General features: G+C 42.4%; 1 protein-coding gene across 2 annotated transcripts in view; it reads right to left on the bottom strand.

The window, feature by feature from the left end:
- GCC2 (GRIP and coiled-coil domain containing 2) overlaps nucleotides 1-17,472 on the bottom strand; it is a 418,679-nt gene extending 401,207 nt beyond the window's left edge. The window contains exon 1 of one of the 2 annotated variants that reach the window (XM_069204470.1): nucleotides 17,336-17,472. In XM_069204470.1, the coding sequence (XP_069060571.1) occupies nucleotides 17,336-17,341 (6 nt within the window). In that variant the 5' untranslated portion in view covers nucleotides 17,342-17,472. The remainder of the gene's footprint in view (nucleotides 1-17,335) is intronic. The other variant, XM_069204471.1, reaches the window with a different exon arrangement.
- Between the last annotated feature and the right edge of the window lie 6,104 nt (nucleotides 17,473-23,576).

Here is a 23,576-nt window from a genome sequence, read left to right as displayed (position 1 = left end):
TACTTTTGTTAGTTTTTTTTATTTCAGCAAATAGTTTCCTTTGGACGGGGGAAGGAAGTAACACGAGTTGGGTATACGAAAGTAAAACAGGGGGTGTAAGTGCCCAAGGGTGCAGAAGGAACACATAAGTGCAAGTAGGTTGGCAGAAACACGGAAGACGTGAGTGGGAGGGAAGCAGATGACAGAGGTAGAGTCAAGAGAAGCTGGTGGCTTCAAAAGGGCAAAAGACAGCAAAGTGGAGTGGGTGGAGGAGAAGCATATGGGCTTGAAGGCCAAAGTGGCAACCTGAAGAGAGCAAGGGAGAAGTACAATGGCAAGAACTAAATGGAAGGTAAGAACACAACGGTGAGCACGACACGGAGGAGGGCAACACTCAGTGCAGTGGGAGAGGGCACAAAGGAGACAGCTGGAAAAGTCATTCAACGCAATGGAAAAGTAAGCAGGTCAAGCATAGAAGCTAGCCAAACAAAGGGATGGTAAACAGGAAATGTTTCATGGGAGGGACAAACAGAAATATGACAAGCTGTGACACCAATAAGAAGTATGCAAATGACAGTGTCAGCAAAGCCATTAAATGGTAAGCTAAAGGTGGGCTCCAGGCCCCTGAATGGCCATGACAAGCCCAAAGTATGTCTCACAACAGATGGGGTATATGCTGTTTAGTGGGCACAAACTAAAATAAATAACTACCACAACATTCTTGAACAACACATTTACAAAAATAAATAAAAGACATACTCATACCACAGTCAACATGTAACCTAATTTCTAACACTTGGTTTATTTTGGATATTTTGAAATTCCCTCTAAAGAAAGCCACAAACCCCTGGGTACCTTTAGAGTTTGTAACTTATGGGAAAAAGAAGCAAATGTGGCCTGCATTCCTCCTGTGTAAACAAAAGTATGAAGGGATCAATGTGAACCGCTCCCCACATCAATAAAGTGATCAACGCTGGTAGGAAAAAGCCTCAGCACTTAAGAAGATAAAGATTGAAGATGAACATGATGCAAAAACAAATGTTTGGGTTACCACCTACAGCCCAAGAGCCAATTCATTTAAAAAGATTATTCAATCCAACTGGCACATTTTGGATACACTGGATTACCCACGGCAAATACCACTGTTTGCGCTTAACAAACACAAAAGTCTCAGTGATGAACTAGCCAGAGCCTTCCTTCCAGTTAAAATCTGAAGTCGGGAAACTTGTTATGACAATGGATTCTCCTGCCACTTAAGGGTCATCACCAATTAGGAAACTGCTTAGTTTGGCACCAGCAATGATCAGTGTGGAATTCAATTATAACAGAGTCAGCATTAATAAACAAATGTTTTGAAACACCAAAAATGTTATATTTGAGATCATCTAGCCACATAACACACTTTACATAGGCAAAACAACATAAGAGGTCAAGCAGAGATTCATCCAACACCAGGTCAAGGATCACAGGCAAGATTAAAATGGCACCTCTAGTGAGCCACTTTATGCAGTGGAACCAAACAAACAAAATATTAAAACGAAACACCCTGAATGTAATCAACGAGATCCAAGGGGTGGAACCTTGGGACAATATACTCTATTGAAATATATAACCTACCAATATTCTGAAATTCAACATTACACAATAGGTCTGAAAGAACTATCAGTATTGCAAAATATCTTAGCTTTCCAGTCAGAAATGCAACCAACAACTTCTGTGACGTAAACCAAGAAAATAATGTAAGTCTGGCTTTTCAGATATGGACATTTCCCTTTAAGTTCGCAGATTTGTGACAAAAGTAGTACATTTTCAGAGGGTGCATCCATTCAACCAAAACATAAACAAGCATTGAAAGAGTAATAGGACTTTGAACATGGGGTGGGGGACATATCTAGAAGAAACCTCTGTGGCAACATCAGACATCTGCTTTCCCCTGGGGAGATACATACTCACTGTTCAGACATCAAGCTACACCAACGCCAAACAATAAAAAAAGCACGAATGCATTAAGAGAAATCTCTCTTTAAAAAATATTTAATTGGTCAAAGAATAACACCACCTACAATAACTAAGAGAGACATTGCCATTCCTAAGTAGAATTTAGAATGAGCATTGAAAACAAGACTGAACTAAACACAGAAGCAACGAACAAGGTACCTATTTAGTTTACATAGCCTTGCATGATCTGTACCTCACTCGAACTGGCTTCAAATGATTTCCTCTAGTCCCTAAATAGACGTTTCTAGTACCAGCCACAAATGTTAACACAAACATTTTTCATTGGTGCTCAATATTTCTAACTTGTTGCGCTTTACAATTCCATAAAGTTTGCAATGATCTTTCCATTTTCATATAGCTTAAAGCTATTTCAAAGTTTATGCTCTGAAGCAACCCTTCAAATTGTTTATTAGGAGTTCAAAGCTATCACCCCATTCAACAGGAAGACTGGAGCCTGGAGTAAATCAATGGACACTGAAGTAGGCTGATTCTTATTAGACTATCTAAGCAACAATCATGGATTATTTTTACCACTTTCCATAAATGAGACTTCATTCTACCTTGAAACACATCGTATACCTTCTATTCCCATCCTATACTCATCCAATGGTTTATGCAATCATTATTTTGGTCTAGCGAAAGTATGGAATAATAAGCCCACTTTCTTTAAAATATTTCTGTACTATTTAAAATAAACGTTGGAATAGGTGCTACAGTAGCTAACACAAACACAGGTGGCAACAGTCAAAAGACCTCACAGCTGTTTCAGTTAGGACAAAAATGACAAAAATATTTTCATTTTTTAAAGAAAACTTTAAGTGGCTGTTTCTTTTTCCTGAACTATGATGTTTTCCTTGTTCGGTCTGAATGATAAAAAAATATTGGAGGAACTATGCTCTCGATAATTGGTACGGTTGACCTATAGCTAAGGTATACATACTATATTTATGTGAACATTTAACTAAGTAGAGATATTTTCGCTTTTTCTTATGCCAAAAATGTAGATGCCAAAAAACCCACATACTGCGCAACTAAGATACCACTGAAAAATGCCTGATGGTGATATAGTAGCTCCTTGATCAAGATGCTGTTCTTGTTTACTCCTGGGTGGGTAGGCTACAGGTGGCTTGTGGCACGTGGGCAGGCTTAAGCTATCAAGTTGCCTTACAGATGTCCTTTCAATCAGACAGACCTTCTATAGGTCTCCCAAAGGATGAGGCCACTCACCTGGCAGGTGAACTCCAGCTTGTCTGCAGACAGTTACATCGTCCTTTTGATCCCAGACAGATTACATGTCCACAGCATTTACAAGACATAAGCCCAGTCTGGAGGCTAGTTAATCCAACAGACATTCTACCCCTATCTGATGTCTTCTTTCACTATACTGGTGTAAAGGCTTCCTCTGTGTCAAAACAGCAAAGACTAACCAAGAGCCGCATGAGCAGTACAGCAGTTCTACCTCTCCAGAGGTCAAGTCAACCATAGGGTCGGCCACATTCACAGTCTCCTTCATTCTTACAGCAATATCCTGTCCTTGTTGTTGGCTATATTTTATGAGCTTCCCAGAGGATTCCACAGTCAGACCTGTTGTGACTGGTCAAGGTGTTGTGTATGGGCCTCAGACTACAGTCCAGGAAGTGGCAACAACACAGGAAATGGGGGGTTGCGAACTTGACCCAGGCAGGGAAATACACACTGGGCTAAAATCACCACCAGGGACATAAGTTGCAGGGGAAAATGCACGAAAGGTGTACATGCAGGCTGTGGTGTCCCATAAGGACATTACCAGTTGCACACAAAGAAACCCACCACTCTGTGCAGCACAAATATGCACCATACGACCCTGGTCCCCCACCTGTATGCCTCCCTCCTGCAAGTGCAGGACTGGATAGCTTCATCTGGGTGCAGACAGGAGGCAGGTGCCCTACCAATGGTCCAGTTAAAAATCACATAAGCTAGACTTCATGTCACTGGCCCCAATGTATAATAACTGCAATACCTAGTACTCTACCTTGATTCGAGAGAAATAACATTACAACAGCACAGAGTAAAGTTCGCCATGCAGATGGCCTCCTGTTGATCTGCTGTCCAGTATTAGAAAACACAGGGCTGTAACCAGGAGGATAAAGCATAAGTAACAAATGCCTGAAGCCTACATGGAGGTCATCTCCAGGAAGTGCAACAATATTTCAGCTAGCCAGAGCATACTGAAGAACATCTGTGTAGTAAACGGGTTGAAACCTTGAAGGAGATATTCTAGGACTGCAAGTGTGGCAAAGCCTGCTTCGTCCCTTATCTGTGCTATGAAAAACCTAATTTTATAGGAGCTCATATCATCTCCATTTGTAGCTGAGACACTAAGCTCAACCTCGGGTACCTTTGGACAAAATTGCCTGTGTGGCTTGGCAAAGCAGTGCCATTCTGTACTGAAACATTATTTAACAGCCTTGTAATTTTCCTCAAGTGAACTTAATGATGCAGACTAACTGGAGGTGCACCATATAATTTCTTTGTGGTGTGATATCAGACCTGTGGTCTGATAACTGGTGTCACCCAGAGAGTACATTGTCTCTATGTAAGCGTGGTTACTGCCATTTCAATTCAGGCTAATGATGACTGGCAGAGGAGGCAGCATGATTATAGTCTAGGGGCGCACTCCTTTAAAGTGGATTCCTGTGGGCATACTGCCTGTCCAGTACACACACGTGAAAGCACATCTTGTCTGGCTCAGAAGCCAACACAATCTGACTAGCCACAGCAAGATGACTTTCTCAAGTAATGGAGGAAAGTCTCAACTTATTGATGTTACACGAACCCTGGGTGGCTCCAGCTTACTATGTTGGCAAGCAGACGATTAAAAATACTAGCCCCCTCATCGACTCATTCAGTAGTTAGTTCCTCATCTTCCATTGCAAACGGAGGTCTGAATATTAGTGGGGAAAAGAAGACAACATAACTAGGAGTCTAACCTCCGAATGCCTGCCATTCTCCCTCTAGTTTCAGCCTAAATTCGGGATTGCTGCGAAGCCACTTTGCTGCTGTAATCTATAGAAAGAGGAAGAACTTGCCAACCTGAACAGCATCTGCTTGTACGAGGAACCCTGATCCGAGGAAGACCAGAGCAAGGCCAAGCTGATTTGAAACCAGCAGGTGGATGTCTAAATCAACATAGGTCACCCAGGAGCAAGCAGCTAAACACATCACATTCCATCTGGTCAGGAAAAGCAAAGTCCATGGTAAGTTATCATCTTGGTTGTTGGGCCGCCAGTAATGATCACAAGGCTGAGCATGCACTGTCCCTTCCACTGCATGCCCATATACCTCTTACCAGAAGCCAGCAGACCCACACACTCCCGGTACAGGGTCCATTTCTCTTTGGTCAGTGTTAAAATCCACTTTATCACTCGTATGGTTCTGGGATATAAACGTTTGAAGTAGTTGTCAAGGCTAATGCTAATAAGACTAGTTCCCAGATGGGACAGTTGCCATCAGTGACACAGCAGGTACCCCACCCCGGAAAATCCTAACTATGACTAATAAATCTTGAACCACAGGCCCTTAAAAGAAAAAGTCCCACTGGAACTCTATAGTGGGAACAGACAAACACTTTCCAAAAGTTGTACATAAAATATTATGGACAAGATGGCTCATTAAATGGGCACAGGACTCCAATGTGTTTTGGAAGGTTTACTTGACCTGAAAGCGGCAGTCAACATTAACACTTGGCAGATCTTTAAACAGAGCACCATTGACTTACTGTCCAGTGTGGTATCAAAGTTTGGACAAGGACCAGGTTTAGGCCCATGCACCTGATACTCTTGCAGGCCTCCAAAATTATCCTCACGTGTTTACTTTGTTAACAAGAATTAAGTCAAAGTTGAGTTGCAAATCTCTCATGAGCAGCAAACAAGGGACGCTGAACCTCAAGACATTCTGAAGATATGGAACTTTGGACAGCGCTGTTGTCAGTGACCTTTTTCTAACCTCGTGTGTATATATATATATATATATATATATATATGTGTGTGTGTGTTAATATTGTACACGCTGCTAAGGAATTAAATCAGTTCATGGATGAACAGTATGCTTCGTAAATGGTTAAAAGGGATCACTGGTGTATCCTTTTAACAATCATTGCACTTATTTAGATAATGGGGGTTGGTCTTTTACGACTAATAAAATAATTACATTTTATTTTTCTATCTTACTGCATGTATAACTGTTTCTCCCCAACCCGTCTCTAAAAGGCTGGCATGGCTGTGAAGCAGTCAGTCGCATAGCTGATAAGTGACCCCATGTCAAATGAGCTAGTCGCCAACAGTTCAGTCTTATTGGACAACAGCACTTCACATGTAGGCACACTGGAACTCACATTTCTATTACAAAAATCACAAATCTTCGAGTACCAGAAGGAGGCAGCATTGCAGTCATCTATCAAGATGAATTGGAATGATGGGAAAGCTTGGAGCAGAGTACATCTCACGCCGGATAAGCAATGCAGGCTGGCAAGACTGGGGAATGAACAGACGTGTAATAAAGTGAATCCACACCAGATGAAGATATGTGGTAGGAGGTATTTATTACAGCCTCAACCAACAGCCAGCATATCAACTGTCATGCAGAGAACCCTGCATCACAGAACCTCAGAACAAGCTGGTTCCATGCCCAGTGTTCTGGCATGGAGCCATGTTACATCATTACACTTCTTCCTCTTTACATTAGAACAGAAGTAACATGAGAACAAAAAACACATTTGAACAGAAAGAAAAAGAGGGTAGAAAGAACTACACAAAATCACGCAAATGTAAAGGAAACCTGCGTGTTCTGACACTCCTACGAGTATTATCAGACCTTAAATCAATGTCAGAGGGAAAACGATGAGAAGTATCATCTCTCCTGTCGGCCACACCACACCCCCCAAAATGTGCTACACGACTATGATTCCAGATGCGACCATCATCCGTCTTGACAGCATTTTTAAACAGCTTAATGATAGTTTTTGGAGAGGTATATTTTGACCAATTTTGACACCCAACAGGAGCTTTGACCTTTACTTTATCTCCAACCTCAAAATTTGTAACTTTCGCATTATTCCTTTTATCAACATAAATCTTCCTTTTGCTTTGCAGAGACACTTCTTTGTCTCTCCATTCCCCAATACCATTGTTTTTCAAACCCTTCCCAGCAACCATCCAGCCAGGACACAAACAAGTATTTGGAGACCTTCCCCTGAGCAGTTCAAAAGGAGTCTTCCCCGTTGATGCAGGAGGAGTGTACCTGTAAGCTGTTATACGACCCTGCAGTTCTTTTCTCCAATCTAAACAGTTTACCTTTGCTAATTGTATACTCTCTTTTAAAGTCCTGTTAAATCTCTCCAAAGAACCATTCGCCTCTGGATGATATAACACAATTTTTTTATGTACAATTCCACATTTTACAAAATACTCCTCCATCTGAGCAGAACAGAACTGCGGACCATTGTCAGAAAGAATAGAGTTAGGAAAACTCTCGCGTTTGAACACAGATTCTAAAAAACTGATCACAGATTGAGAAGTGATCTCTCTCACCAAACTCACCTCCACCCATCGTGAATACAAATCCAGCAACACCAACAGGTAAGGAGTCTGATGTTCTCCATGCAATGGCCCCACAATATCGATAGCTAATTCATCCCATGGACTTTTTGGTAAACTTCTACAAACCATAGGTGAACATCTTGGTTTGAGCACCTTATCACTAGCTTGACAAGGTGTACACTCCCTAACAGTACGTTCCACCATCAAAGCTAATCCAGGCCACCAGAAATCCTGTTGGATGCGCTCTTTGGTTTTATAAATGCCCATATGCCCTTCATGAGCCATGTTCACGATGACTTCTCTCAAACTAAATGGGGGAATCATTCTTGTGCCCCTCATTAGAACACCATCAACAACGGCTAACTCATTCGCAACTAACGACCAAGGTTTAACCAGACTTCGAGACTTATGCTGTTCCAAAAGAGACATCACAGAACACAATTCACTATCCTTTTGCAACTCATCCCTCCATTCATCTTCCTTTACAGCCCCCAGCGTAACATCACAAACTCTTATGCCACACTCAGCATCACATTGATCATTTTCATCCTGAGATTTATCATTCTCTACCACCTCCACCAATCTCGACAGACAGTCTGCCGTTACATTTGTCTTTCCCGGAACGTATTCAAACATGAAGTTATACTCCTATAAGGAAATGACCCATCTCCTGATCCTCGAGGAAATTGAGTCCAAACCCTTCTTCTCAAAAATTTCTTTCAGGGGTTTATGATCAGACCTGACTACGAAAGAAGATCCCCACACAAATTTTCTGAACTTGTTTATGGCCCAGAAAATTGCCAACGCTTCCTTCTCTATAACAGAATACCCTATCTCTGCCCCTTTCAAGCATCTTGAAGCACAAGCTATTAGCACCTCTTGGTCCTTCCTGATCTGAAAAAGAAGAGCACCCAGCCCCTTTATACTCGCATCAGTAACAATGAAAGTGGGATTCCAAGGTACAAAAGCTTGTAAGTTTGGTGCATACCTGAGATCATTTTTTACTTGTTTAAATTCTGTACCACACTCTTCCGTCCAAACAAACTCTGCATTCTTACACATCAACTTCCTTAGATTTACTGTCTTATCTGCAAAATTTCGTATAAATTTGTTATAAAATTCTGCCATACCTAAGAATGAAGAAACCTCATCTTTTGTACACGGTTCTTTTAACATTTCGATAGTGTCCACCAAATCCTTTTTAGGACTCACCCCCTGCCGTGAAATATGATGACCCAAATAGTCCAGTTCAGTGACTCCAAATTTACATTTGCTTCGCCTAAGAGATAACCCAGCATCAAGCATCCTTTTCAGCACAGCATGCACCCTCTCATCATGTTCTCTCACGTCTCTCCCACATATTAATACATCGTCCTGGTAGCACTTTACGCCTGAAATGCCTTTAAAAAGATCTTCCATAATCCTCTGGAATACTGAGGCCGCAGAAACCAGCCCAAACGGCATACGCAAAAACTTGAAGGCCCCCATTGGCGTAATAAAAGCAGTTAATTCTTGACACTCTTTACTCAACGGAACCTGATGGTATGCTGATGCCATATCCAGAGTGGTAAAATAACAAGCACCATCCAACGATGATACTAATTCCTCAATATTGGGAAGTGGGAACTTGTCAACCACCACTTCTTTTGTTAAGGCACGAAGATCCACACATAGACGGATTTCATTATTTGGTTTACGTGCCACAACAATGGGAGCTAACCACTCCGTTGCCTCTACAGGCTGTATAACACCAGTGGACAACAATTTATCTATCTCTTTTTGTACAGCGTCTTGGACACAAATGGGAATGCGTCTAACTTTTGCCACAACTGGTACAGCGCCCTGTTTCAACTTAATACGGTGATTGTACCCCTTTAAACACCCCAAGGTGTCACTGAACAATTCACCAAAAGCTCTCACAAACTTGTTTTCGTCACCCTCAATAGATTGTACCTGAACAGATGGATGTGCATTAGGATTGAGAATGACACCCAAACGTGCTTGATGACTCCAGCTCATCAAATTATCACCCCTCTTAGCAACATAAATCCTAGCATCAGTGAACCTACCATTGTACTCAATGCAGTCATCAAAATAACCTAATAACTTAATTGGCAACCCACCATAACCCGTAGGTTTAATATTAGGTTTGAACAGTTTCTTCCTTCCTTGAAAATTCTTCATAAAAAGATCCTTTGAGAGAAACGTGATGTGAGAGCACGAATCAAATTTCATTTTGACTCTAACATCCCCTACCAAAACCCATTCAGAGGGATGTTCCACCTCACTCTCACTAACTTGAAAACTGACTTCCTTTATTTCTGATCTAGAATCTCTCCTATTCCTCATCCTACAATTTTTCCCAAAATGTCCTCTTTTCCCGCAAACATTACAAGTAATCCTATTAGCAGGACACTCACTTGCATTAGCCATGTGTCCAAATCTTCCACATCTGTAGCAATTTCCTTGAAAAGGTGTTGCAAACCTCCTATTCCCCTGTGTCTTTTCTGCGCTATTTTCTATTACAACACCTTTCTCACGGACACCCACATACTTTTTTTTCTTCTCATCTTTTTGTATGACTTGACACTCCACTTCTTGTGCTTTTACACTGACCTTGTCTTCTTTATGTGCTTTACTTAGTTCTCCAACACACTTTAACATATGCTCTACCCTTTTTGCAATACTAACAACCTCATCCAACGGTGGCTCGTCCTTTAGCCAGAGTTCTTCCCTCACTTTATCACTGCAACACCTCAGCACAAACTGATCTCTAATCCTTTCTTCTACCAACGCCCCAAATTTACAACTTGAAGCCAACTTCCGTAAAGCCGTAATATATTCTTCAACACTCTCCTCTTTCCCTTGCTCCCGCAAACCAAAATGGTACCTTTCCATAATAGTACTAATCTTTGGCAAATAATGTAAATCTAGTTGTCTTGCACATATTTCATATTCATTCAACCCCCTCTGATCAGCTTGCGACAATGGAGGTAGATTTTCCAACACCTCCTGTCCTTCACCCCCTAAACAATGTAACAAAAGTGCCTGCTTCCTTTCACCACTCAAATTCGTACCACACACCCTGGCATAATTCTCAAAAATCTTTTTCCATTTCTTCCACTTAATAACCGGTTCTCCTGGATCTGACAAGAAAAAAGGTGGCGCCGTAACATTCTGCATACTCACAAGAGGTGTAAAACACTTCTTCCCCACAATATATTCCAAACCCTACTAGTTGCTAAAAGTACTTAAAGTCCAAAAGGTGTGCCAGTCACCGTATGTCCCAGCACGATGCCGCTATATCAAACACGGGTCTTCAGGTGTGTTTGTCACCGCAGAGACGACCTTTTCAGTTTAATTCATTTTACAACACCCAATACTTGTATTCCACAAGTGCAATAAAGTTTCCAAAGAAATGTATATTCCCGTGACCACAAACCAATATAGTGATCCTTATCCAGTCTCCGTCTAAGTTTCAACTTCCAATAGACCGTCGATGTTCTTCTTCGATGTCCTCCAACAATTGCGCTGTAAAAAATTTTTTTTTAGAAAAATAAAAAAAAATCCTTCTTCCTCATCTAAGATGGCCGCCACGAAACATTTAGTCCGTTTTCTTCAGGCAGTTGGGCTTGCTTTCTCTTTGAGCAATCTCGGATCGTTTTCCTCACTCAAAATGGCCGCAACCAAACATCCAGTCTATTTTCTTCAGACAATCTGGCTTGTTTTTCTCCTTTCACCACACCCAAGATGGCCGCCAACAATTCCCACAGCTTACAGTCCTTTTTCAATTGCTCACTGACCTTCTGACGTCGTGAAGCATACAGAGACCACTTTTGATCCTTAGTAAATGCTCAAACAGCTTTCCACAAAGCCCCTACAACCGCAATTTCACACTTTTCTCCGCTAGAACATGCTGCAAGACGCTCGATCCTCTCCCAGCACGTCTCTGTAAGTTATCTCCGTATTTCTCATAAATAATCCAAGCTCTTCCTTCTTTGTTGTTGTTGAGGCTGTCCCTTCCTCTGGGTTCCTTTCTCCGCCCACCTTCGTCGCCAGTGTAATAAAGTGAATCCACACCAGATGAAGATATGTGGTAGGAGGTATTTATTACAGCCTCAACCAACAGCCAGCATATCAACTGTCATGCAGAGAACCCTGCATCACAGAACCTCAGAACAAGCTGGTTCCATTCCCAGTGTTCTGGCATGGAGCCATGTTACATCATTACAAGACGCATGCAGGGATTGTTTCTCAGATGCCGGAAGGTCTTGGCATGAATCAGTTTCATGAAAGGTTTGACTGTGAAAGGCTTGTTCGGATATAGTTACTTATTAGACCAGTGACTGAAAGATTGCCAGTCACATGCCAGGATCGTCTATGAAAGGATTGTTTGGCTTGGGACAATCAGTCATTTGTTAGCCTTCAAAGAGCAGTAGCTAGTCACAACCCAATCATCAACATGCGTCTGGCGGACACTCTCTTCTTAAAACTATTGCACTGGCTGACAGCCTAAATTATTGGTTTTACTTTTATTTTATGAAAACATAGTTACGGTAAGTAGAGACTTTGAGAGTTTATTTACTTAATTTAACTTGACCTTGTGGCCTAGTGACAACCGAAGCCCTGGCTTGCTCCAATTCAAAGACCCTTTGTAGGTGAGAAACTACAGCAAAAGACTAGAGATCCCGAGTTCCCCAGATATAGTCCGATTCAACATGAACCAAGCCCAGCCATCCTGACAGTAAGGAGGTAGAGTAGCATGTTAGTTCAGCAAGCGCAATCAATTTTTATTTTTCTGTTTTTATCTTGTTGTGGCCTGTTCGATGTCTTTCCTTTTTAATAAAGCATTTTATTTTTACACAGAGACGTCATTAACTACAAATCGATGTTCTGGGTGTTATTTACGATGCCATATTAAATCCGACTTTCAAAGCATTCCCCTTCGTCAAGTAAGCATTGACTGTTTGCCTACGCTACCATGAGTGAGTCAACTTCCCAAAAGGAGTACCTGGGCTATCAAACTGGAGCGCTTAGTATTGGGACCCAGGGACACCAGTGATAAACGATGTCAGAAATAGGAAAGAAAAATTAGGAGGCTGCAGTAAGTACAGTCCGATATGCAAGGTCCCGAACTTCATTTAAGAACAGTAGAGGTCAGGCATTAAGGACGGGGGCATAGCATGTAATACAGAAACTATGTGATTCTCACTTCCTGGTTAGGGGTGGGTCTTCTGAGGCGATAGGGGTACAGCTCCTACATAAGATTCACGTAGGCACTGGAAAGCTGTCTGGCAATGTTGCTCAGTTGTTTTGTCGTACTCCACTTGTGACTACTTCGTCACCCAGTCTTTAGGCCCCGCACTTTATTTTTTCCATTCTCGGAGTCCTTGTTTCACCTGACACGCTTGTCCATCTTTCCTTTGTTCTCTCATCTCGCTTTTCAGTACCTTCTTGAATGTATTGAAACTTACCTGAATCCATAGCTGCTGTCAAGAGACTGCCCTCATTGTGCTGCCTATTCCATCTCGACAGAAGTCGGCTTCTCTACTCTGTGTCTTCAGCTCAATTCCTGAACCCTGGTCGGGCCAAAGCTGATCATGGCACTTCCCTGCTGAGCGAGTGTTAAGCTAATAACACGCTGTTTTTTGTTCTGCAAGGTTCTACCCGTTTGCTCACAAGATTCTAATAGTTCTTTTTCGTTTCTGTGTTCTATCAGGGCGACAGAGCTGTGGTGTTGAGACGAACCCAGGCTGCTGTTGTAACCATTGCAAACCAGTGATAATGTTGTATTATCACTTCCAAACATTTTCGCTGGGTCCCTAACGGATGTATTATTTTCCTGTACTTTGGTAAGAGCAGGTGGACGATTGGGACTGTTGGCTATTTGTGACAAAAGACTACACCCACCCAGGATACTTCCTGTTAACCACTGACTGCCCTTGGAACCAAACAAAAGGCCTTGCAAGGTCACGTCTCGATGACAGAGGCCAGGCTTCGTGTTTCTGGAACCTCTGGTAGACGTTATGGTTTTGAAGATAGTGCACAAATCAGTGGGTTCTACAAGTCTTCCCCAAATAATGAGTGTAGTGGATTTAAAGATACAAATTCACAAACTTTAGTATCTTCATGGGTACACTTTTTGGTGCTTGTCCAATTCTAGCACCAGTAGTCCCCCAAATGAACATTAACTTCTGAAACCAGTTTGGATAATAACTCATCTCTTACCGTAATTGCAGCTGGTGCCCGAGACACTGACCACTTGGACCACAGTGACCTTAGGCAATTAAACTGTAAACTTCGCACTTGTATAGCGCACTACTCACCTGTTAGGGTCTCAAGGCGCTGTACGCATACCGCTGTGGAACCCCTCCTGGCTTTTCCCTATGAGGTGCCCACTCCTGGACAGCCCCAAGGTGAAGCCAGGCATCCAAGCGCTGTGAGGGCCGTTGTGGAGATTAAGCAGGCTATTGCACAGAGTTACAGAGTGGGACCCATTAATTAGATTAGGCACTGAGGCGAGAATTGAGCCCAAGACTCGCTGAGGTGGGAATTGAACCCTGCTCCCGGGCCAGATCTCTGCATCAGGGTCTGCCGCTCTAACCATTGTGCCACACTTCTCCACAGTGGAGGCAATTAGACATTGAGGGGCATATTTATACTCTGTTTGCACCGGATTTGCGTCGTTTTTTTTTAACGCAAATCCAACGCAAAACTAACTCCATATTTATACTTTGGCGTTAGACGTGTCGAGCGCCAAAGATCTTGGAGTTTGCGTCATTTTTTAGCGTGGACACCTTCCTTGCGTTAATAATATGCAAGGTAGGCGTTTCCTACAAAAAAATGACTCAGAGGCATGTGCGTCGTATTTATACTCCCAGGCAAAAAAGACGCCCGGGAGTGGGCGGGTCAAAAAAAATGACGTCTACCCTCGTTAGCGTCATTTTTTAACGTCTGCTCAGGGCAGCGTTAAGGGACCTGTGGGCTCGGAAGGAGCCCAGAGGTGCCCTCCCATGCCCCCAGGGACACCCCCTGCCACCCTTGCCCACCCCAGGAGGACGCCCAAGGATGGAGGGACCCATCCCAGGGAACTTAAGTATTTTTTTATTTTTATTTTTTTGTGGCATGGGGGGCCTTATTTGTGCCCCCCTACATGCCACTATGCCCAATGACCATGCCCAGGGGACATAAGTCCCCTGGGCATGGCCATTGGGCAAGGGGGCATGACTCCTGTCTTTGCTAAGACAGGAGTCATTTCAATAGGGGTTGTGAGTCAAAAAAAACGTCGCAATTCGGGTTGAGGCGAAAATTTTGCCTCAGCCTGAGTTGCCCCATTTTTTGACGCCCAAGCTCCATATTCCCCTACGCCGGCGCTGCCTGGTGTAAGCCATTTTTTTTTACGCACACCAGGCAGCTCCGCCGGCGCTTCAGAATGGCGTTAGCCGGCGTTAAATTGTTTGACGCACAACTGCGTTGGCGCAGTTGTGCGTCGAAAAGTATAAATATGGCCCTGAGACTTTAGACACCTACTGCTGTATTTTGATTTTGGAAGAAGCAGGACACCTGCCATAAGATGGCTTATGTTCTGTCCATTATATTTCAAGAGTATTGACGTCTATGTACTCTAAACAAGATGGAGGATGCATCTACCGCTTTTAGGTGAATGTCTCACCTCTGCAAAACTCTAAATAAGGACCTGGTCTCAGGGATATGTTATACTTTGCCTTGTGTTTTTGTACATTGGGTACTATGTCAAAGTGCATACAGCTGTGACACAGAATCTGAAGTTTAGTTTTATGTGCTAAATGTGGATGAGTTATTAAAGTATACATAAAGTGATGGATGGAATACTTGAATTAATCTCGGCCACTGGAAATTGCTCAGGCCACATCCCAATCTATCTTTATTTTGTACACCATGCCACCTCAGTTTGGACCCAGCTACATGCAAATCATTCTTGACTCTGCTCCCAGCATGAACGGCCAACCTAGGTCCTCCCTGAACAAGAACATAAGCCAGGACCAGATGTGGCCTTGCTATGGGCTCATCAGCTGGGTATAGCTTGGTTCCAGGGACACAGTGTACACTGGATCACATCAATATGTGGATGACTGGCAGAAATCTGTCGGCGGGGAACATCTGCTAGGAGTTGCAGACTAAGACCTGGCTTTCCCTTATAATACAGCCTTAGACATGACTTATAAGAAATGTTGACACCAGACACTCATAGATCCTTACTTAAAGGAACAAAAAAGGAAGCTACTTCGATTGGTCTTTGTTTGGGATGTAAAATTTATTTTGGGCAGTTGGATTTTGCCCAAGTAGATTTTTAGAACATTTTTGAAAATGTTCAGACATCAGGGCTTAAACCCAGAATTGTCTCTCTGGGCACAGTGACACAACAAGACACAAGGACAAAAGGCAGATGTGTCACAGCCCATTTGATGCATTATAGCATTCTGCCGAGCAACTTTGGACCATTTACTAGAACATGTAATGAGTGCTGAAGTAAAAGTTGCACGCCCTATAGTTTTGCAAATATAAGTGACCACCCCAGGACCGTTAAACACTGGACGACATTGACCAAAGTGCATCACACTAATTTAATGCTATAATATTTAACTGCTATAAAACTGTGTGAGGCCCTGCCCGGTTATTACTAGTACTCTTCATTATCCTTAGTCCCGGAAGTTCTAGTCACAGGGGTAGTTCTGACTTCACTTATTTTCTGTTTCTTTCTCCTTCGTGAGAGATGAAGACACTTAAAAAGTAATTACTGGGACGAAGACGTAGGGATAATATCTCACCCCCACATGGCGCTAGGACATTATGTGTATTATGCTGTTTCCTACTTTAAATGTTTTCTATGTGAACAAAAGAATAATACCTCTCTGGCTCAAGGAAGACTTTAAAATATTCCAAAAATATAAGAAGATACACCTCTTCTCCCAAGTATGTGCTCTTGTTCAACCTCATGGAACTACTCACATATCTGTGTTCGCGCTAAACAAAAGTAGTTTAATAAAAAATAAAATATTATTTACGACTACAACCCAGACTGGGCATTGAGTTTATTGAACGTGAATACTAGTGTCAAGCAAAATCTTAGTTCCAAACCTACTACCTTCTGACTTTAGTTGTGACTGCACACCTCGCCGCCTTTGGAGAGTCAAGAACACTGAGGAGTATCTGGGTACCCAACAAGAGCGTAATAATACTGGATCCTTGGAACAGCACTCTCAAGTGACGGCAACCACACTGGAAACCACTAATATACTCAGGAACAAGGAGAAAAAGCAAGCCTTATGCATACTGCCTCTACGTGGAGCACTTTGCGTGCGTGTGTGTTGCCTGTGAATTGATTGTTTTCATAGGCTACAGGAGGTGCCGATTCCTTCTATCAGTGCCTGACTGGACATCCGTGTTGTCCCCTGCCTCAGTGTGCGTGTGTTGCCTTCCTAGAAGTGTCCGCTTTTGGTTCATTAGGGCTACGGGTCGTATAACGGTGTCTGGACACATGCTGTTGCCTATCAGAGGGTTGATCACTACCTGCTCATGAGATGTTGAATGCTTGTCTAAAGTAAGCCATTTGCTCGTGGGTTGTAATCCTGCTTGTTAAGTGGTGTCTCCGTGTTTGGAATTATTTGACTGTGAGTCGGTACAGCAACTCTGTTCAGGTGGCTACCGGAGGCTTGAAAGTACTGTTCTCTGCTTTCAAGAAAAGTGCTGTTCGACCCTCTGGGCTTTAACTGTAAAATGACGACCCCCCGGTTTCCTCTCACCTCCATGTTGCCGCTTAAAGAAGGGGTGACTTCGCCTCAAAGCACCGTCCCATCAGTAAAGAGCCATCACAACACCACAAACACTTCCGCCTTCCTCATCTCATATGACGCTAGACTGGAGAATGGCGTTTGCCAACAAAAGAGAAAACGGACGTCGAAGCTTGAATTCATTCTTCAGTAGAGCCAAACTGGCGGCCATGTTGCTAAAACCGGGAAACATATCTTAGCTTAGTTTTGGAAGTTGAGTCAAATGTTTCCACTCTCTCTCATCTGTTATTTCATACTTATCGCCCGTATACTGAAACACTGTAGAACCCCCGTATTCTCAGCTCTTTTGCAAAGTTCATCTCATTCTTTACACTACAGACTGAATAATTATATTGCTAGCTTTCACCTGACACCTTGTTACCAAATGTGCATGCTGTTTTACATTGAAACAGTCCTTGATCTCCCAAAAAGTCACTATTGAGGGAAGATTTTAAGCACTGCTTGAACATTAGTGTGCTTTCCATAAGCATACAATTAGAGATCAAAATCAATTTGAAATATAAATGTTTTGATAGTGATGTAGCAGAAATATTATTGCTAGGTCACATTGATCATCTAGCCATGACAGACTTTGCATTTTGTTAATTGAAGTACTAAAAGACTCATTGTAAAGTAGTGCACTGAAAGCCTGTATTAATGTACATTCACTGTAGATCAGAGGACTAAACTGTGACGGTTTAGCCTTAAATTTACCAATTGAACTAAATTCTCTATGATGTTAATTAAGGGTTTACACTAAAACAACAATGAATTTCAGAAAAGTAATCTCTTAAATGTTACATGCAAAAGTCGAAATTGCAGTTCTGCACTATAATTAGCATAATATATTCAGCCCTGCCAAGTTTCCCAGGTCTATGAGTGATGTGCTGCTCCATTCCAGGTTTTTCCTTTTAATTCTGGGGCTTTTCCATTATAAAACAGGACTACAATTTCCAGAATGCAAAGAAAAAACCTGGAGTGGAGCAGCACATCATGCATGGACCTGGGAAGCATGGCAGCTATATGTATTAACAGTGTTATTTCATTTTAAAATCTACTGTAACATGAACACTGACAAGGATTATTAATAAGAAATTAATGATTTAAATGTTGTATGTGCTGTATTTTGCAAAAATAAATGTGCCATTTGAATTCTCTTTGCTTAGCCTCAGTGAAGCCTGCAAGGCTTTGTTTTCGGACTGTGTAGAAAAATGTTTAGTCATTCTTGCTAACCTGACATTCTTTTCAGACATAATTTTCATGAAGTGGTAGTTTGGTAATAGATATTCTACTGTTTTACACATGGCGAGCCTGACAAATTAAGCTTGGGCACAGTACATTCAGAAACTGTAGAAGAAAATTGTACACACTCATTTCAACCCCTACGGATGATCTAATATGGATGCCTTTCTCATGTTGGTAGTGGGAATTTTTCCTGATGTTGCAGTTCCATGTCGCATGACAAAGTTTGATTGCACAATTACACCTTCCGAGTCATGTGGAGTCATGGATGAGCAAATCAACTTGCAATTTGGACTTTAATAAACCGCTCCCAGTTGGATCAGAGCATTCTGCTCCTTACCCTTCTTCGGTCCACTCTTCATGTTAGACCCCTTGGGCTCTGAGAGGTACAGACCTCTCTACCCTTACCCTTTATTCCAATGTTTTGCCGAGACTTAGAAATCTTTCCCTTGATCCCCCAAGAAGAAGACTCTTGACCAAGCTTCTGACATGCTGACATCTTCCTTTTTACCCACTTTTTGCCAACTTTGGTTAGTCACTTTTTGCCCCAGATGTCATTTTTTTCAAATTCCTTTTGCCCTTTTTTTCCTTTAATGTTTGTCCACGTGTTTTAGCCCATTACATGTTAATTTTTGACTTACTAATCTGTAGGGGTTTCCCTTACCCTAAATTGCCTGAATGCTCAAAAGAAATGAACAGCTCTTGTTTTTTGTACATCAGATTCTGATGGTTTGTATTGCTTTTGTTGAATGTTTAGTCCTTTTGATGTTAGTTTATTTGAATTTTCTTTAGCCTTGGCAACCCATGGTGATTCTGTAGCTTTATAATTTTGTCTTGAGAATTATCTACATGACTTTGAGTCTGAGCTTGTAATTAAACCCCTTAACTTTATCCAGACTGAAGTTTTCCTTGTGTGGCCAATTTGGTCATACTGTTAATTAAAATTGTGTAGTGTGAAGATTTGATGTCCTATTTCTCCACCCCTTCATGCTGGGTGAGAAGATTTTTGAACTTGTTTAAAGCACAACATGGAAATGCTTTAACAAATTTGGTAGCAGAGATCTGATTTCTTCCACGAGGTAGGAGACATAGTTAGGCATAGTGTTAGAGATCCCAAATTTCATGCAACTGTCCACCCCGAAAAGTTTTGTCTCATGGTTTATTCCAAAGATTGGTAAAGTTCCAGCATCATTCCTCTGCAGTGGATGTGTGAGTATTAATAGGGATTGTGCTTGCATTGCCTTGGCTAAAGATTGTGATGAAGTGTGATGTTGTGAAGTATTTTGCAGAGTTTCCGCCGTTGTGTTGCTGTGGCACTTAATGCTAAGAAGTTGCAGTTGTTTTTGTTGAACAAGTTTGCCGTGGCCTAAGATCCCAGGATAACACACAAGTATAAAGGACACTTGGTTAATTTATTGTCTTCAGTGTGAGGTGCTTATCATGAGATGTCGACAGTGCTAATAGTTTTCCTTGAGTGAACATGAGTTGGTTGGTATTAAGTGAATCCGGAGCGCACATGGAGGAACTTTATCGACCAAAGTGAGATTTGCTGGTCGAGTCTCATTAGTTGTAAAACTGTGAAAACAGAGTCAGAAAGTGTAGTTCCATACTGCTTTGAAGTGTCTGTTTACCCTATCCTGTAGTCAGCAGACAGGTTGTTGTGTTTTTGCTTGCAATATTTTGCATTAGGTTTGCTTTAAAAGTGTGTGTGAGAAAAACTGTGTAGGAGACTGGCCCTCTATGTAGTGTGCAAACTTTGTACACCGTGCAAGGGGTCCAGGCAACCACACGTTGGTTTACAGAGGTAAAAACTAGACCACCTAATGCTCTAATTTTTATGGTAGCTTGGTTGAACAGTTAGGCTAATCTTGGAGAAGTACAAAGCAATTGTTGTACTAACAGTATCAATAAATGAAAACACACACTCAAAAGAATAACTCGAGACCAATTTACAAAAATACTTCTGATTTTTATAACATTTTTAAGACCCAGATTATCAAAGTCAAGTAAGTACTTTTTAAGTTGTGAATTTTCAAATTTAGAAAATGTCTCAGTTCTGCGCGAGATTACGCACCATAGGAATCAATGGAGAATTAATTTAAAAATGCATATAAAACAAGGCAATGCGTTTACCAATGTATCCTCTCGGTTTTAGGTCGAGGTCATCGGTGGGCCCTGTGGAGCAGCTGGAGAAGTTCAGACAGCTCCCAGTTTTGGCAGGAGCAGCTGCAGAAAGACTTTGGAGCTGGTGCAAGACCACTGCGGGGGACCACTTGGAAAAGCACTGCACAGATGGACTTCATGTTGAGTCCGATGGGTCCCCTTGGAGTGTCAAGGTCGCAAGGGTTGGGGGACCCTTAGAACACAGCTGGATCTTCGGTGCAGGACAAATGAGGCCAGATGTAGAGCGAATCAGTGAGCCAAGAGCTGTGTGCAAAGGTGCCCTTGGAAGCAGGAGGTAGGTCTCTTTAAGGGTCACTTGCAGGTCAGCAGGGGAGGTCCTGGTGTTTCCTGAAGTCCCTCAACTAGGGTTTCTTCCTGGCCCACTTGCAGTCTGGAGTGAACTGTCCTTCTGGGTGTCTGATGTAGGAGTCCAGTACCCCTTGCTATTATACGGTTCAGCCACTGGTGATTGCAGTGCCACCAAAGTTTGTACACTGACAGGGTTCCTCCTCCAAGTTTGCCAGGTGAAATGTGGTCCAGCTGCAGTGTCTGGTTCCTACATCAACAGCCGGTCAGTGAACTGGACTTCATTGGCTTTTGGGTCACCTCTAAGGTGGTCCCTGGATACATTTTGCAATAAATCCAATACTAGTACCAGATTACATTTATCATTCTGAGTTGTTTGGTACCAAACAACCCAGGGTTCAGAGTAGCCAACATGTAGCTGTTAAACTCTTACTGACCAGTGTCCAGCACATGCATTTAAAATGGCTGCTCTGTTCACTTACTATGTCAGAGGCAAGGACATATTAGGGGCATATTGCTCATGCATCTATGCCCACACATACAGTATAGTGCACCCTGCCTTAAGGCTGGAAAGCCTGCCAGGGGGTGACTTACCTATATTACAGGCTGTGTGCCATGTCGAGTTTGCATCTTAAGATTGCACCTGGACACTTAGCCTGCAATGGCAGTGCTGGGTGCATCTGGATGAATAGCCCATGAGGGTGGCACAATCTGTGCTGGTGCCCTCAGGGGCCTACCCTTAATACCCCATGCAATAGGTACCTAAGTACCATTTACTAGGGACTTATAGCGTCAGCTAAAGGTGGTACCAATTGTATCAATAACTTAGCATTTTTAGGGAAAGAACACTGGCACTCTGGACCTGGTTTGCATAATCCCAGTGCACTCTAATCCAAGTTGCATCCAGAAACCAGGCAAAAAGTGGGGGTGGGGTACTGCAACAAGGTGGCGGTTTCCCACAAACTGTAAAGGAGGGTGAGGTACTGTGAAGAGTGAGATTGACGTCATTGTGTGTCACGCTGGTATAGGTTGGTTGGTCTAAATCTACACTGGCATTGGTGGACTTCATCACAAAGTGCTGTGCTGCTATTTAACATTGAAGAGAAAATTGTAGGAATATAATTACTTCCTTATTCTTACAAAAAGTAAATTGTGAATTATTGAATTGGATTGAAAATTAGGTTCTTTAAAGCATTGAAAAGTCTGATGAAAGGAGATGTATTTATCCTGGTTAGAGAGGGAATAGAGACCCCACCTGAAGGTACTCCATGTGATTATAGGTGGTATGAAAAAGGTCTTCATGCATGTTTGCAGCTTGAACAATGACATAAGGTTACCAATCGAGAAGTTGTACTAACATTTCCTCGCTATGGAACATTTAACATGAGAATTATTGAGAACCTAAGGCGAGTACTTTATGAGATGAAACTGCCTCCGAAACCTGCACAATTTGAAGCGCTTAATGTTTAGAAACATATGGCTCATCAGAAACAGAGAGTACAAGAGAAGAATGAAGAAAGCATTAAGAACAGTTGCAAAAGCAAGATGGGGCAGTCAGCAGAACGCTTGAATAGCCAATTTCATTGAGGGAGTTTAAGTTGTATACAGCCATTTCTGGTGAAGAAGGAGAAAGCACTAGGCCAAAGACGAGGAAAAAGACAGATATTGTGAACAGCCAACAGATGCTGAAAAGAAAGCTGAAACTTATGAGAGTGATTTAGATGATGATTTTATAAACCAGTTATTTTTTAAATCGTCCACCTCCATATAATTCTGGGCAGATAGAAGGAACAAGTGAGATACCAAGAAATGTGCCTTCTGCACTAGTTGAACAGACCCCAAATCAACAGCACCAGTTTCTAATGTAAGTTCAGTAGGACAGACTTCTAATGTAAATCAACCAGTTCAGAGCTTTACCACAAAGTAGACAATTCAGAGTTTTAACACAAATCATCCAGCACATAATTTTAAATCAAGTCAATCTGTGCCATATTTCAGTACACATCAGCCTGTGCAAAATTTCAGTCAAAATCAGCACGGTAGAATTTAAATGCAAATCAGACAGTACAAGTTTTAAATATGACTTTGACAGGACAGATTGTAGGAATAGGGGTTCCACACAATCCAATGAAACACATGAATCCAGATGCATTGACAGTTCCAGTGACAATAGATTCAGTTGTTCTGCTTCAGGCATGACTGGGAATAACCCTCACACATTAAGGCCCTCATTATGAACACAGCGGTTCAGACCGCCATTCCGGCGACGGCGGAAAAGACCTCCACCGGCATGGCGGTCTGAACCGCCATATAAAGAAAACATGGAGGGCTGCCATAGGCGGACATCCTCCACCGCCAGGCTGCCTCCGACAGGCAGCCTGACGGTGGACGGAATCATTATCCGACAGGGCAGCGCTGCTGCCCCTTGGATAAAGATCCCTACTGCCACCAGCATTTCCCCTGACGGGTTCCCCCACCAGGAATAGGCTGGCGGAATGGGTGC

This window comes from Pleurodeles waltl, chromosome 8 (assembly GCF_031143425.1).
Source record: "Pleurodeles waltl isolate 20211129_DDA chromosome 8, aPleWal1.hap1.20221129, whole genome shotgun sequence".
NCBI lineage: Eukaryota > Metazoa > Chordata > Amphibia > Caudata > Salamandridae > Pleurodeles > Pleurodeles waltl.
Note: the sequence above shows the minus strand (reverse complement) of the source record. Positions and strands in the feature narration are given on the sequence as shown.